The sequence below is a fragment of the Balaenoptera musculus genome, chromosome 6, assembly GCF_009873245.2.
Source record: "Balaenoptera musculus isolate JJ_BM4_2016_0621 chromosome 6, mBalMus1.pri.v3, whole genome shotgun sequence".
NCBI classification, from domain to species: Eukaryota; Metazoa; Chordata; class Mammalia; order Artiodactyla; family Balaenopteridae; genus Balaenoptera; species Balaenoptera musculus.
This window is the reverse complement of record NC_045790.1, coordinates 93,384,272-93,397,843: the sequence shown is the minus strand read 5'-3', so window position 1 is coordinate 93,397,843 and position 13,572 is coordinate 93,384,272. Positions and strand designations below refer to the sequence as shown.

The window sequence follows — 13,572 nt, the reverse complement described above, 5'->3', positions numbered from 1 at the left end:
GAGTTTGCAAGCAGTTGGATAGAGCTGGGTCTTGGTGCTGAGATTAGGACCTCCAGGAGGCCTCACTCTGATTAATATTCCCTGGAGTCTGAGGTTCTCTGTTATCTATTTTATATACAGTAGTGTACTTATGTTAATCCCAAACTCCTAATTTATCTCTCCCCCACCCCTTTCCCCTTTGGTAACCAAAATTTGTTATGTTTGTGGGTCTATTTCTCTTTTGTATATAAGTTCATTTGTATCATTTTTGTTTTATAGTTCACATATAAGTGATATCATATTGTAACAGGGAAGAGCCAAATTTGACTACATGTTGGATCTGTTTCTTTTACTTTAATGTTTGCTTTCCGCTGCTTTTGTTCACTCAGAGGATACTGTCTATACATAATGGCCTACCTTGGGGAACCCTGCCCCTCTGCCTGAATGTTAAACCAAAGTGCCTTTGTTCAGGGAAACATCCAGACCCTGTCCACCTGTGGATGGCTACAAGAAAGAAGAAATTAACCCATCCCCTCCCCGAGGCTGGCTATTCCAAGTGATATTTGCCAAACTTATGGCCTTTTAACTTTACTTCCTCATCCCCTCCCCATCTCTGTGCTATAAAAGAAACTGGCATCCAAACCCCAATAAGATGGTTATTTTGAGAATTTAGTGTGCCTTCTTCTCAGTCTGCTGGCTTTCCAAATACAGTCGTATTCCTTGCCTCGACACCTTGTCTCCAATTTATTGGCCTGTCATGCAGCAAGCAGAGTGAGCTTGTGCTCCATAACAATATGATATTTGTCTTTCTCTGTCTGGGTAACTTCACGAAGTATGATAATCTCAGACTTCCCTGGGGCCACAGTGGTTAAGAATCCGCCTACCAGTGCAGGGGACATGGGTTCGATCCCTGGTCCGGAAAGATCCCACATGCCATGGAGCAACAAAGCCCGTGCACCACAACTACTGAGCCTGCGCTCTAGAGCCCATGAGCCACAAGTACAGAGCCCGCATGCCACAACTACTGAAGACCACGTGCCTAGAGCCCATGCTCTGCAGCAAGAGAAGCCACTGAATGAGAAGCCCGTGCGCCACAACAAAGAGTAGCCGCTGCTCACTGCAACTAGAGAAAGCCTGTGCACAGCAACAAAGACCCAACGCAGCCAAAAATAAATTTATGAATTTATTTTTAAAAAGTCTTAAAAAAAAGAGTATGATAATCTCTAGGTCCATCCATGTTGCTACAGATGGCATTATTTCATTCTTTTTATGGCTGAGTAATATTCCATTGTATATATGTACCACATCTTCTTTATCCATTCATTTGTTGATGGACATTTAGGTTGCTTCCATGTCTTGGCTGTGGTAAATAGTGCTGCAGTGAACATTGGGGTGGATGTATCCTTTCAAATTATGGTTTTCTCTGGATATATGCCCAGGAGTGGGATTGCTGGGTCATATGGTAGCTCTATTTTTAGTTTTTTAAGGAGCTATTTTTTATATAACTTAACAGCAATGATTTTTTTCCAGACTTTTTTCTTTTTTTTTCTTTTTCTTATTGAAGTATAGTTGATTTACAATGTTGTGTTAGTTTCAAGTGAACAGCAAAGTGATTCATTGATATATATATGTATATATGTATGTATATATATATTCTTTTTCAGATTCTTTTCCATTATAGGTTATTAGAAGATATTGAATATAGTTCCCTGTTCTATACAGTAAGTCCTTTATCTATTTCATATATAGTAGTGTGTATCTGTTAATCCCAAATTCCTAATCTATCCCTACCCCCCCTTTTTTTCATACCTAAGAAAAGTTTCCAGTGGACAAGTAATATTAGCTTTTATATTTTAATTAAATGTGTAATAAACAAAAGTGGGTCTGGTGCAAGAATAAACACACAAATCACTGGGTGAAAAACAGAAATGCTTAAACATTGCCATGTCAGATATTATCTCAACAGGTTGTGTAGGAAACATCACAAAGCAACAGAGATAGATTGATGTCCCATAAACTGAATCGAGGAAAATGTACGTATATCCTCATCTCTTCCCTCAACAACAAAATAAATATTGAAAATATTAAAGAGTAAAATGTTCATGGATACAATGGGGGAGGAATATATGTAATATTTTATTTGTTGGGGGGGTACATCCTTTATCCTTTCTGTATTTTGATTGTCCTAGGTTTTTATAATGTGTTTTGATCATTACAGAAATGGTTTAAAAAGTAAAGTTACTTTTTGTTATTAGGAAAAATATGACTATACACTAATAACCATAAAAGGAGAGGATCTTTTCAAGTATGCAATCAATGGAAAAATGACAAAAGACATGATCAATGGATTTGACTAAAAAATTAATTTCTGTGCCTAAAAAACTATTAATTACCAAAAAACTTAAAATATAAAGAGACTCTCACAAATTAAAAATCAGACCTCCTAATAAAAAATTAAATACTAAGTAATTTTATAAAAAATAGAAATATGTTCAACCATATTAGTAATCAAGGAGATACAAATTAAAACTATAATAATATAACAGCTTTCCTATCAGTTTAACAAAGAATAATTAAAGTCATAAAAATCAATGCTAACGCTGGTGATGGTATGGCAAGGTGAGCAAGTTCACAGATGTGCTCGTGTCTGTAAATTGGTGCAAGCACTCAAGAAGGAAGTTGGCATCAAGATCACTAAAAATAGTAAATTCCTAGGAAGTTACTCTCAGAAAATAAGAGTTTCCACAGTTACTTATTGGAGAGACACTCATCACAGTTTTCTGTGATGTTGTTTTGTGACTGTAAGTTTGTAAAGAGCATGAGAAAAAAGCCAGTTAAAACACAATGCACCCAAATGATAGAATGGTATGCAACAATTACAAATCAAGTGAGTCTGAGTTCATTGGATAATGGGAAAATGCCCCTGGCATAACATTAAGGGAGAGAGCAAAATGCAAAATCACATAGTAATAAAATGGTGATTTGCTTAAACTAAATTACATCTGTGTGTGTATAACATCAAAATATAAACAGTGGTGATAATACAGTCTTGGAAATAATATCTCAGTTAATTATTTTTCTACTTTCCTGTTCTCAGTATTTTGAAATGTTTTTATAATAAAAGCAATCAGGAAGACACAATTAACTATAGATTTTTTACAAGAAGCCTTGGAGGCTTTTGGGGGACTGTAAGCCACCTGTGGCCAGGAGAGAAGTAAATGAAGACTCCAGTGTTTTCTAATATAAAGAAAACAAAGGGACCTTTCGGTAGGAAAGAAGCAATGACGCGGCTTTAGTCAATTCTCCTCCTTGGTGCTTCCCTGAGCCTCAGTTTATCCGAGGGCACGCTGAGGTCCTTTTTGTGTGTTTACAGAATGTTTGCTGATTCAAGCAGATCATTTTCTAAACTGACTCACAGGTAACATCTCCCTCACTCCAAGTGACAGGCATTTCTCTGACCTCAGTCTGTGTTCCAGCTCTTTCCATGCCTGAAGGAAAATCCAAGGACTTTTAGGATCTGAATCTAAGAAGTTTGGGGTAATGATGTACATGTTTTTCTTTACTATTACCACAGTGCATACATATCTTACAGCCGTGCACTGCGGCCACAGCCCACAAAAGCCAGAGGCACGAGTTTGCCCCAGGCTGGCAGAAATTGCCCCATGATGGTTATAATTGCCATAATACTAAATAACTTACCTTTTGTAAACACTTTGTCCTTGGCACAGTTTTTGATACATACAATTTCATTCACTTCCCTGAAGGCGTGTTGTAGGGATTGGGTGATGCTTGAGAATGGCCCTTTTCTGTTTTGGTCCTTCTGTGAGCCCTTGGCCTCTTGCCTTTCTTTTTCTCCCCACTCTCTGAGCTGTGTACTATTCATACTACACGCCATTGTGACTCCTGCCCCATAACCTTGAGCCAATGCCAAGTGCCTTTCAAATAATAGAGCTCCTTCCTGATCTGTCCCCTAGACTAGCCGTCGGCCCAGGGACCTAGCAGAGTTTTGCTTCCTACTAGTAAAGGGATCACTGAAGGTTATATTCCCATCTCAATGCTGAAATTCCAAGCAAATGTGCTTGTTTATTTTGAATAAGCATTTTTCCTGGTAAATGACTAACTTCTGAATGTTGCAGTTGCCCTTGATGTCTGGGAAGAGCAGTTGTTGCATTTTTCATCAATATCACAAGGCTCATCTTTAGCTGATACGTTCAGGTATGGCCCGTTGAACCAGCTGTTAAATTATGGGAATGTATAATGGCTGATAAGTAGCCTCTGCCCTCATGTCCCACCTCATTGAGGCTGTCCCAGTCCTTCCCCTTGGACACCCTGGATCTCCCCCAATCCAGCAACTGAAAGGGTTACTACCTGGCCAGGCACCCAGCTGAGCTAATGCACAGCTGTTATCCATTTGGACTGATTGGTGCCCAAGTCACTCAGGGTGTGAGTTGGTTTTGGTTTTTTGGTTTTGGCCGCGCCACACGGCTTGTGGGATGTTAGTTCCCCAACCAGGGATTGAACCAGGGCCCTCAGCAGTGAAAGCGCAGAGTCCTAACTACTGGACCGCCAGGGAATTCCCAGTGTGTGAGATATTTTGATCGATGCTCCTGCATCATTATGGTGTTGAAGGCATGATACACCAGACTGACATAAATCAATCTGACATAAATCAATCCGGTTGTTAGCAAAAAACTTCTAGCCTAGAGGTTCTCTAACTTGAACGCCCAGGAGAATCACCTGGAGGGCTAGTTTACACGCACATCTGGGCCCCGCCCTCAGAGATTCTGATTCATTAGGTCCAGGATGGGGCCTGAGAATTTGCATTTCTCACAATTCCCAGGCAAGGCTGAAGCTGGAGCTCCCAGTCCTCTGTTGCACAGGCAGCTCCCTGATAGAAACGGATCTCTAGAGCAGCACTTCTCAAACACCAGTACGCATAAGCATCACCTGGGGAATCTTGTAATACAGACTCTTATTCAGTGCATCTGGGATAGAGCCTGAAATTCTGCTTTTCTATCAAGCATCTGGGATAGAGCCTGAAATTCTGGGATAAAGCCTGAAATTCTGCTTTTCTCTCAAGCCCCCAGGTGATTCCACTGTCTATGACCTTGAATAGCAAGGTCTTCTAAGGGAATTCCCGCTTCTCATCCACGTAATGAAAGTCTTCCTTATAAATCCTTTATTCTCTCTGTATACAATTCCCTTCTCGTCCTCCTTCTTTCGTTTCTTATTCTTTGTTGTTGTTGTAGTTCCCGTAGCTTCTTTCATTTTTTTCTTTTAACAGATTCGCAGGTTGATGCTGATACTGTTAGTCTGTGAGCATACTAAGTAGTAACACCTCATAGTGGCTGTAATTCTAGACCTCGGTTGCAGAGCACTTCAGATCAGCCCCTTCTTCCTACATACGTATCCTCGAACTTCCCCCTCTCACCACTCAACTAAAGCCTAAACTGACACGAAGAGGAAGATATCACCCACCGGAGTCTTTGGTAAGAGAGAATAAACTGGCTTTTTTTCCTTAGGATAAGACTAATAATGATCTGAGTTTTGTACTAAATAGTTCTCTATCTGCTTCTATGGCCCTTCACATTTTGACGTGTCTCTGTAAGTTCCTGAGGTGGATTACAAGTCACATATGTGAATGATTTATCTCTTTATTCTTATTTTTTAGTTATTCTTTTAAAAATTCTTTTCACTTGGCCCTATTTTGCTCTTCCTCTCTCCCGCTTTCTTTTCTCCCTCTCTTTACTTTTCTTCCCACTCTCTGTTTTTTTCTTGCCAATGTCTTCAAGATTTCAAATTCCCAACCCACTCTCCAGATTCCACCCCTGAATAATTTTTTTTTTTTTTTTAATGCAACCCTGACTTCTCAAAAGGAGACTCCACCCAGACTGTTTTGGAGCTTCACGATTCCAATAATGAGGTCAGAAATGAGTCTAGGAAAATTACGTGTGAGTGCGTGTCAGGGAAACAAAGAAGGCAGTCAAGTGTAAAAGGAAAGGCTCGAGTGCCCTTTTCTAGAAAATACTTGACTAGGAGCTTTTATCCAGGATTAGAAAGTGCCCTGCTTACCAACTAAGCACTTTCTCTGCAAAACATAAAAAAGATGTCTGTTTTTATGAACTTGGTCATTTCCTGGACTTTAATAGCGCTTTTCCTGGACTTTAATAGCACTTGATTCCAGTTGGATATAAACAGACTTCTGTGATCCATCGGCTTGTACCCTCCCTGCCCCTGGGCTGGGCAAGCTGCTTAGCAGCTAATTCTGTGGAAAAGTCTACAAATCCTAGTGTCGGAAGGCAGAAGTCCTGGCCCAGCCTTGCTCCACTTCTGGGAACCCAGGGACATGGCAGGAGTTTGTTGGTTAAGTAGCTGTGCCTGAGAGTTAATTCTGTACCATCTCCTTTCCAAATGCAGTGGAGAGAAGTTCAGGAAGATCTATATTCCATAAGGAAAAGAATAGTAGAGATGATGGATAGCTTCTGAAGCAGAGAAAAAAAGGAATGCACTGCATTCAGTTCATCCAGTGCTAAATAGCTTTCTAAGGGACCTGCAGATTCCAGCTGACCCTGTGTTCCTCCCTATCTGATAGGTGACCCAGACTTGAATTCTAAATTGATTCCGGCTAGGATAAGTTATCTAAGCTGGCTGCACCTCGATTATCTCATCTATAGAGTGAACACAGTCACCTTAACTAACAGGGTATTTGCAAAATAACATAAATGAAACTGATGCCAAGAATGGAGCCCACACTTCAAAACAGTGGTTCTCAACCTAGGGCTTGGAAGATGTTCAATATGCGTCAACATCTACCTTTCCTTCTTGAATGAAAAAGACAGAAAAGAAGAAGGAGAGGCAATGATAGGATCTTCAGTGGATAACCATGAATAAAATTCCTGGCTGTGATGGTAGAAGCATCAAAATCAAGAGTCTCAAACTCAAATGCCAGTAGAAGCTGGGCAAGTAATATTAATAAGCAAAGCACCCCAGGGACAAAGAAAAAAGAATACAACAGACACTGGCAAGACAATAGAAATGCTTCAAATATCTATTATCGTGGTAGAAGACAAATAGCTGCACACCCACAAGAAAAATGGCTTCTTGCCACTCCACCTTGGGTTCTTGAAGCAATGGAAGATGATGGGGACGGGACTCAGCTGGAAAGAGCTGCCGCCTCCGGCATGCTCTCCACCTGACAGTCATCATGTGACACAAAATGAAAGGCCCAGCATTGCCAGATCTTAGGACTCTTTGCAAGATAAGTAAGAGGCTTTGTTTATTCCTAAAATATTCCAGTTTACCAATGTTGGCCAACCCTATGGTATGATCAACATAGTGGGCCATCAGAGGCTTGTGGACATTAGGTTACAATCTATGTTGCTTCTCCTTTTTAGAGCTCTGCCAGCTCAGAAGGGAGCACATTGGGTTGCGGTTTGCTTTCTGTTCACTAAGAGGTAAGAAAACCCTTTCAGAAGTAGAAACTTGGAAAGCCAGAATGGTGCATGCCTTTGCTGGCTTCAGCTAGGAGCTGTACACACTTCACTAGACTTCTTTATATCTGTTAATTATCATCATATCCCTAAGAGGTGAGCGCTATCACCATTTCACAGATGAGGAAATAGAAGATTAGATAAGCAGTAATTTGCTCAAGAGCTCACAATAGCAGCACTCAGGTTTGAAACCAAGTTGTTTTATCCAAGTTTAGTGCCTCTCATATACCGTAAAGTGGAATAATAACATTTGTCTGAGTCTAAAGCTCATTTTCCTTCCACCTTCTCCCTTGATAAATATTAAGCAGTTAGGGAGGCTCAAAAAGGAACTTAGATGACTGGAATGCCAGTTGGTAAATAGTGATTTCAGAGCATTAATGACTATTTTGAGTCTGGACACACTGCAGGCCAGAAATTAGATTCCTCAATCCTAAAGTTAGATTTTGCTCCACTATTGCATGCCTTGTGTGAGAGATTTTTAAACACCAGTGACAATGTTAAGTCATAGTTCTTGCGGTTTGACCCAAATGGAGAAATTTCTGTAATACTGTATCTGAGTGTTTACTCAGGTAAGTATTAGAAAGGTAACTAGAAAGGTAAGTATTAGAAATTCCAGCTTAATTCAGTTTAAACTGTAAAGGCATTTGCTGTCTGTGGAAACAAATATCAGGCTTAGATAGCACTTCCAGCAACATTTCATCCAGTGGACCAAACCAAAAACCCAGGTTTCCTCTCTGTCGCCTCACTGCTTTCTGAAACATTGGTCTTAAAGACTGGGTTCCTGTGTGTTTTATAACAGCTGCCAGCCAGCATCTTGTTTACATCCAGATAAAGAAAGAGGAAATTTCAGTAACTGTCACAAGGGCTAGGAATTGCTTTCTCTTGCTTTCTTGTTCTCTCGTGATTAACCCTTGGCCTAAAGATAGGATTGTTAGTTGGATTAAGATCATCAGGGTCGAACCCTGGATTTAGATTAATCCCATACAAACTGCATAACTGCTATAAAATGGAGGAGGGATAAATTCACCCACGGAAAAGTCCGTGTATTTTTGGTAGAAAGTGGAAGAAATGGGTGCTGGGAAGCAACAAAAAACAACTTGGCCGAGGCTGTACAAGAAATATTCATAGCTCTTCATCTAACACACACTAAAAAGAAAGGCAGATAATTCATTCCTGAGAGACCTGAATGGAGGAGTGGAAAAAACAGAAAGAATGATTTTGCTGGTTTTGTTTTATTGTAGAATTCTGCAGTTTCTTACTTTGTGGTGGTGGTTGTTGTTGTTGCTCTGAGGAAGGTCTGAGCAACATTGGTCATGGCCATGTTTGGGTTTTCTTCTGACATTAAATTCTGAAAAATAACAAACCATCATGTGCAGAGTTTGGCAAGCTGCTGCTATTTTTGTAAGGCCCAGCAGCTAAAAATGTTTACATTTTTTAAAGATTTAAAAACAAAGAATATGAACCAAAGACTGAATGCGGTCCATAAAGCCCCAAATATTATCTGGTTCTTGACAGAAAAAGTTGGCCAACCCCTGGTCCAGTCCATGAAAGTAAAGTTTCATTACTTCCTAAATAATTAGAGCAAAAATAACAAAGTTTAGAGAATCTGTGACTCATAAAAACCAAATGTACAAGAAACATTATTGTAGGATTAGGCTTTAGTATCTTTCTCAACTGCAAACTAATCCCTTCAAAATCCTAAATGAAAATAACTTTCATCTATTTAATATTACCTTGCTTATTTCTCATTTGGCGGTTGCCAGGGCTGGGGAAGGGAGGGGGTGCATGGAAATAGGTAGTAGAAGATTAACAAGAGACAGACACGTTTTTGATTCTGCACACAAGGCCAGCAGTTGGCTGATTTTTGGCTGACCACACACTGACTAACTAGTCATAGCATAAAAATGAAATTAGCTCCATGTCTGGCAAAGTTCCAGATTCTAAGATGTCACGTTCAATGATGTCATAGAGAAGGTACCCTTATATTCCGGCTAGGATCCTATAGTTGATAAGAGACAGCTACAGTCAGCCAACTGAACCAACAGGAGAGTTTTGTCAGCAATTCCCAGGTGTAAATCATGGTGCAGAATATTAGAGACATGGCAAGTATTTATTTGGCTTCAAGGAGTATTTCAAAAGAGACATCTTGAGAGCAGATTTGATAAACTTTAAGGAATATTTCCTCCATCCAGTATTCCTTCATTGCTCTGTAGCAAGAGGAGATTTTTATTTTTTAATGCTTGTTCTTCATGTTGTTTCTTGAGGGATGGCACTCTCTAGAGAGTAGCCAAGAGAAAAATTGATCAAAAAGAGTTTTATCCCTTCCTCCGTCTCATTTCTTGCTCTGACTCTAGCTGGATCCAGGCCAGCTCCTAACATAACCCATCCTGTACCTGATCCCACCAATTTTACCTTAGTTGTACCTGGAAAATTTTATGGAAGTAAAGTAGTCCACATATTTCTCTTATCCCGGGAAAGAGAACAGAACCCCTAGACATGCCTATAGAACGGACCAGGGGCATTAACAAGTGTTTAGGTGGTATTTCATAAAATCACTTTCCATCCATTGTCCAGTGGTACTGCCACAACAAATCTCAATACATATATGGGCCAGGGATAATTCTTTATGTAAAGAAAATTGCCTCTAAAAGAGTGGTTAAGGGCCTACATCATTTAGAGGTAGAGCAGGCATTTAGCATCCAGACATTCTGATGTGACCACATTACAGGAGGACCAGGAGCTGGAGGGAAGGGGGACACATAGGGACTGGGTCTTCCCTCCACTAGCACCCTCAGAATTAGACTTTTTACACTTTCCCCAAATGTGCCTGTATGTAAGATCACAAATATGAGAGCGACCAGATTGAAAGAAGGCATTGCCATGTACCTTTGACATTAAAAAATGTTTTAAAAATAGCACACACTTGCTAATGATTTTGGTAATTCTTCTTTTTTTTGGTTTTCTGGGACTCTCATAGAATAGCTTGGGGTCTCACTCATCCTCTGAGAAGCCCTCTCCATCTCCTCCTCAGAGACCTATTCTGAGGGCCTATTGTCTCCTTTATGTCTTTATTCAAATGCCACATCGAGGTGGACCTTGGCCACCCCAACTGTGATTGTAATCCAGCTCCCATCCTTCCCTCCTGTTTTATTCTTCTCCTTTTTTCTTTATTAGCAATGATCACAAATTTACTATATATTTTACTTATTAATCTTACCATTGGCTTCCCCACCAAATGTAAGCTCCATGAAGGCAGCGGGTGGAATGTTTTGTTTTTTTGTCCATGCTATATCCTAGCAGCGTGTCCAGTAACTGGCATAGAGTGGGCCTCAATAGGTACATGTGGGATCACTATGCATACCATGGGAGTATTACCTTCAGAGAACTTAGCCAAGTCAAATTCATTGGACCAGGTAGTCCATTTTACACCCTAATGACTACTGAGAAGTGAAGACATGTATGCTTTTGAGGATGGCATACCTTATAACTTCAGAAGCAAGTGAGAAGTGGAGGCTTGGCATGGCTCTCTGAAAAGTTAATCACCCCTCTCCTGGAGGAATATTGGTAAAGGAAGAGCATGTCTTCTTTGAGTCATCCATTTCACTTCTTGAAAGTAAATCAAATGGCAATGTAATTGTCAAGACTCCCCTTTTATAAAGTATATGCCATCTGTATAGAATAAACCCCATCCCTATTTCCAGTGATAGGCCCTGATTGATTTAACTCAATTAGTGATCCCATCCCTCCATATTAATTAGTGGTCCAGGTATAAGCGCATGATGGCATTTGGGCCAGAGAGAGGAAGAGTGAGCCCCGTTACTAATAAAGAACTCAGGAGACGATTTTGTATAGTGGTTAAGGAAATGGACTCTGGGGTCAAGCTTACTAGGTTAGCAATCCCAACTACACCACTCACCAGCTGGTTGACCATGAGAAAGCTAATAAATGTTAGTTTTTTCATCTGTGAAATTGGGATAATAATAATAATATCCATTGCATAGGGTGGTTGTAGAGATTAAGGAAGAGAATACCAAGCGCAGAGTAAATTAGATACTCTTGGTAGAATTCCAGTGAGAAAAGGAAAAATAAATCTTGAACAGAACACTATGTATTAGCAGATCATTCATTCATCAACTAAATGCTCCATGAGCACTTACCATGTGCCAGTTAGGGGCCATGGAGGCACAGAAGTGAGTCAGGATTGAGTTCTTTAGGGACTTGTTGGAAAGACAAGCCGTGCATGAAATAACTAGTGTAGGACATTGTTCACAAAGCAATCAAGCATAGATACCATGATCTGAGGTCCCAGGAGGGAAAATCTTACTTTACTTAGATGATACAGACAGTTGGTAGAAAAAATTCACTTAAGACATTCAGCAAGAAGCATGTCTAATCCTTAAATGTATGATTTTAACTATATCTTTAATAATGATCAGCCCACCCCCCCCAAAACCAAACAAAACAAAAACAAGAAATGATTCAAGGTATTAGATTAGCTCTCCATTAGATTTCTCTGTTAATGCGTGTTTAGGTCCTTGTATAAAATATCAAATATAGATGTCCACCTTGAACACCCATTCATCCCCACCCTCCACCCCTCATCTCTCACTATCCAATCTCAGTCTCTCCCCAGAGGTATCCAACCATTACCAACCACCATTACCAACCCATCTGGTAAATAGAATCCTAACCTTTTTGTGTGGGTTTATCATCACTTATGTATACTTAGAAAGATAAATATATATATGCCCTCAAGGACATTTAGGAAAGGTTGGATCCCCTGGAGAACAATGGGGTGGGGCACCATAACTAAGCTGTCATTTTATTCCCTGCAAGGCATTATGAGATTCAGTGATTGTGCACATTTCCTCATTTATGCTCTGGTCTCAGGATGAATTAAAAGCACTTTTGAAATCTGCCGAAAACAAACTTGTAGTAATTGAATTTTCAGCAAAATGGTGTGGTCCTTGCAAAAGAATTTATCCTCTTTTTCATGTAAGTATCATCAGTGTCTATTTCACAATTTTAGAAGGAATTTAAAGTTCTCAAATAGTTCTCCCAATAAATCTTAAAAGTTTTGCCCTTATGAGCCATTATGGAATCATAGCTTCCCCCCCACCTTGGTACCTACTTCTTTTTTTTATTATTATTTTTTAATTTTTTCAATTTTATTTAAGTATAGTTGATTTACAATGTTGTGTTAGTTTCAGGCATACAGCACAGTGATTTGGACGGATAGATAGATAGATAGATAGATAGATAGATAGATAGATTGATAGATTGATAGGGATAGAGATATTCTTTTTCAGATTCTTTTCCCTTATAAGTTACAAAATATTGAGTATAGTTCCCTGTGCTACACTGTAGGTCCTTGTTGGTTATCTATTTTATGTATAGCAGTGTGTATGTGTTAATATCAACCTCCTAATTTATCCCTACCCCCCTTTCCCCTTTAGTAGCCATAAGTTTGTTTTAAAATGACTGTACTACCCAAGGCAATCTACAGATTCAATGCAATCCTCATCAAATTACTAATGGCTTTTTTCACAGAACCAGAACAAAAATTTTTTTTAATTTGTATGGAAACACAACTAGCCAATAGCAATCTTGAGAAAGAAAAACAGAGTTGGAGGAATCAGGCTCCCTGACTTAAGACTTTACTAACAAAGCCACAGTAATCAAAGCAGTATGGTACTGGCACAAAAACAGACATATGTAGATCAATCGAACAGGATAGAAAGCCTAGAAATAAACCCACGCCCCTATGGTCAATTAATCTACGACAAAGGAGGCAAGAATATACAACGGAGAAAAGACAGTCCTTTTTGTAAATGGTGCTAGGAAAACTGGACAGCTACATGTAAAAGAATGAAATTAGAACATTTGCTAGCACCATATATAAAAATAAACTCAAAATGGATTAAAAACCTAAATGTAAGACCAGATACTATAAAACTCCTAGAGGAAAACATAGACAGAACACTGTTTGACATAAATCACAGCAATATCTTTTTAGATCTGTCTCCTAAAGTAATGAAAACAAAAACAAAAATAAACAAATGGGACCTAATTAAACTTAAAATCTTTTGCACAGAATCATAGT

At 39.4% G+C, this 13,572-nt stretch overlaps 1 protein-coding gene and 1 long non-coding RNA gene across 2 annotated transcripts in view; both read left to right on the top strand.

The window, feature by feature from the left end:
• Positions 1-3,427: 3,427 nt before the first annotated feature.
• On the top strand, positions 3,428-7,220 carry LOC118897248. The gene is made up of 4 exons (XR_005020386.1): positions 3,428-3,516; positions 4,116-4,194; positions 5,264-5,468; positions 6,572-7,220. It is a non-coding gene; the product is annotated as an uncharacterized LOC118897248 (long non-coding RNA).
• A 2,259-nt stretch (positions 7,221-9,479) lies between these two features.
• TXNDC8 (thioredoxin domain containing 8) overlaps positions 9,480-13,572 on the top strand; it is a 31,205-nt gene continuing 27,112 nt past the window's right edge. The window contains exons 1-2 of the mRNA XM_036856282.1: positions 9,480-9,571; positions 12,360-12,464. Coding sequence (XP_036712177.1) covers positions 9,548-9,571; positions 12,360-12,464 — 129 coding nt within the window. The 5' untranslated portion in view covers positions 9,480-9,547. The remainder of the gene's footprint in view (positions 9,572-12,359; positions 12,465-13,572) is intronic.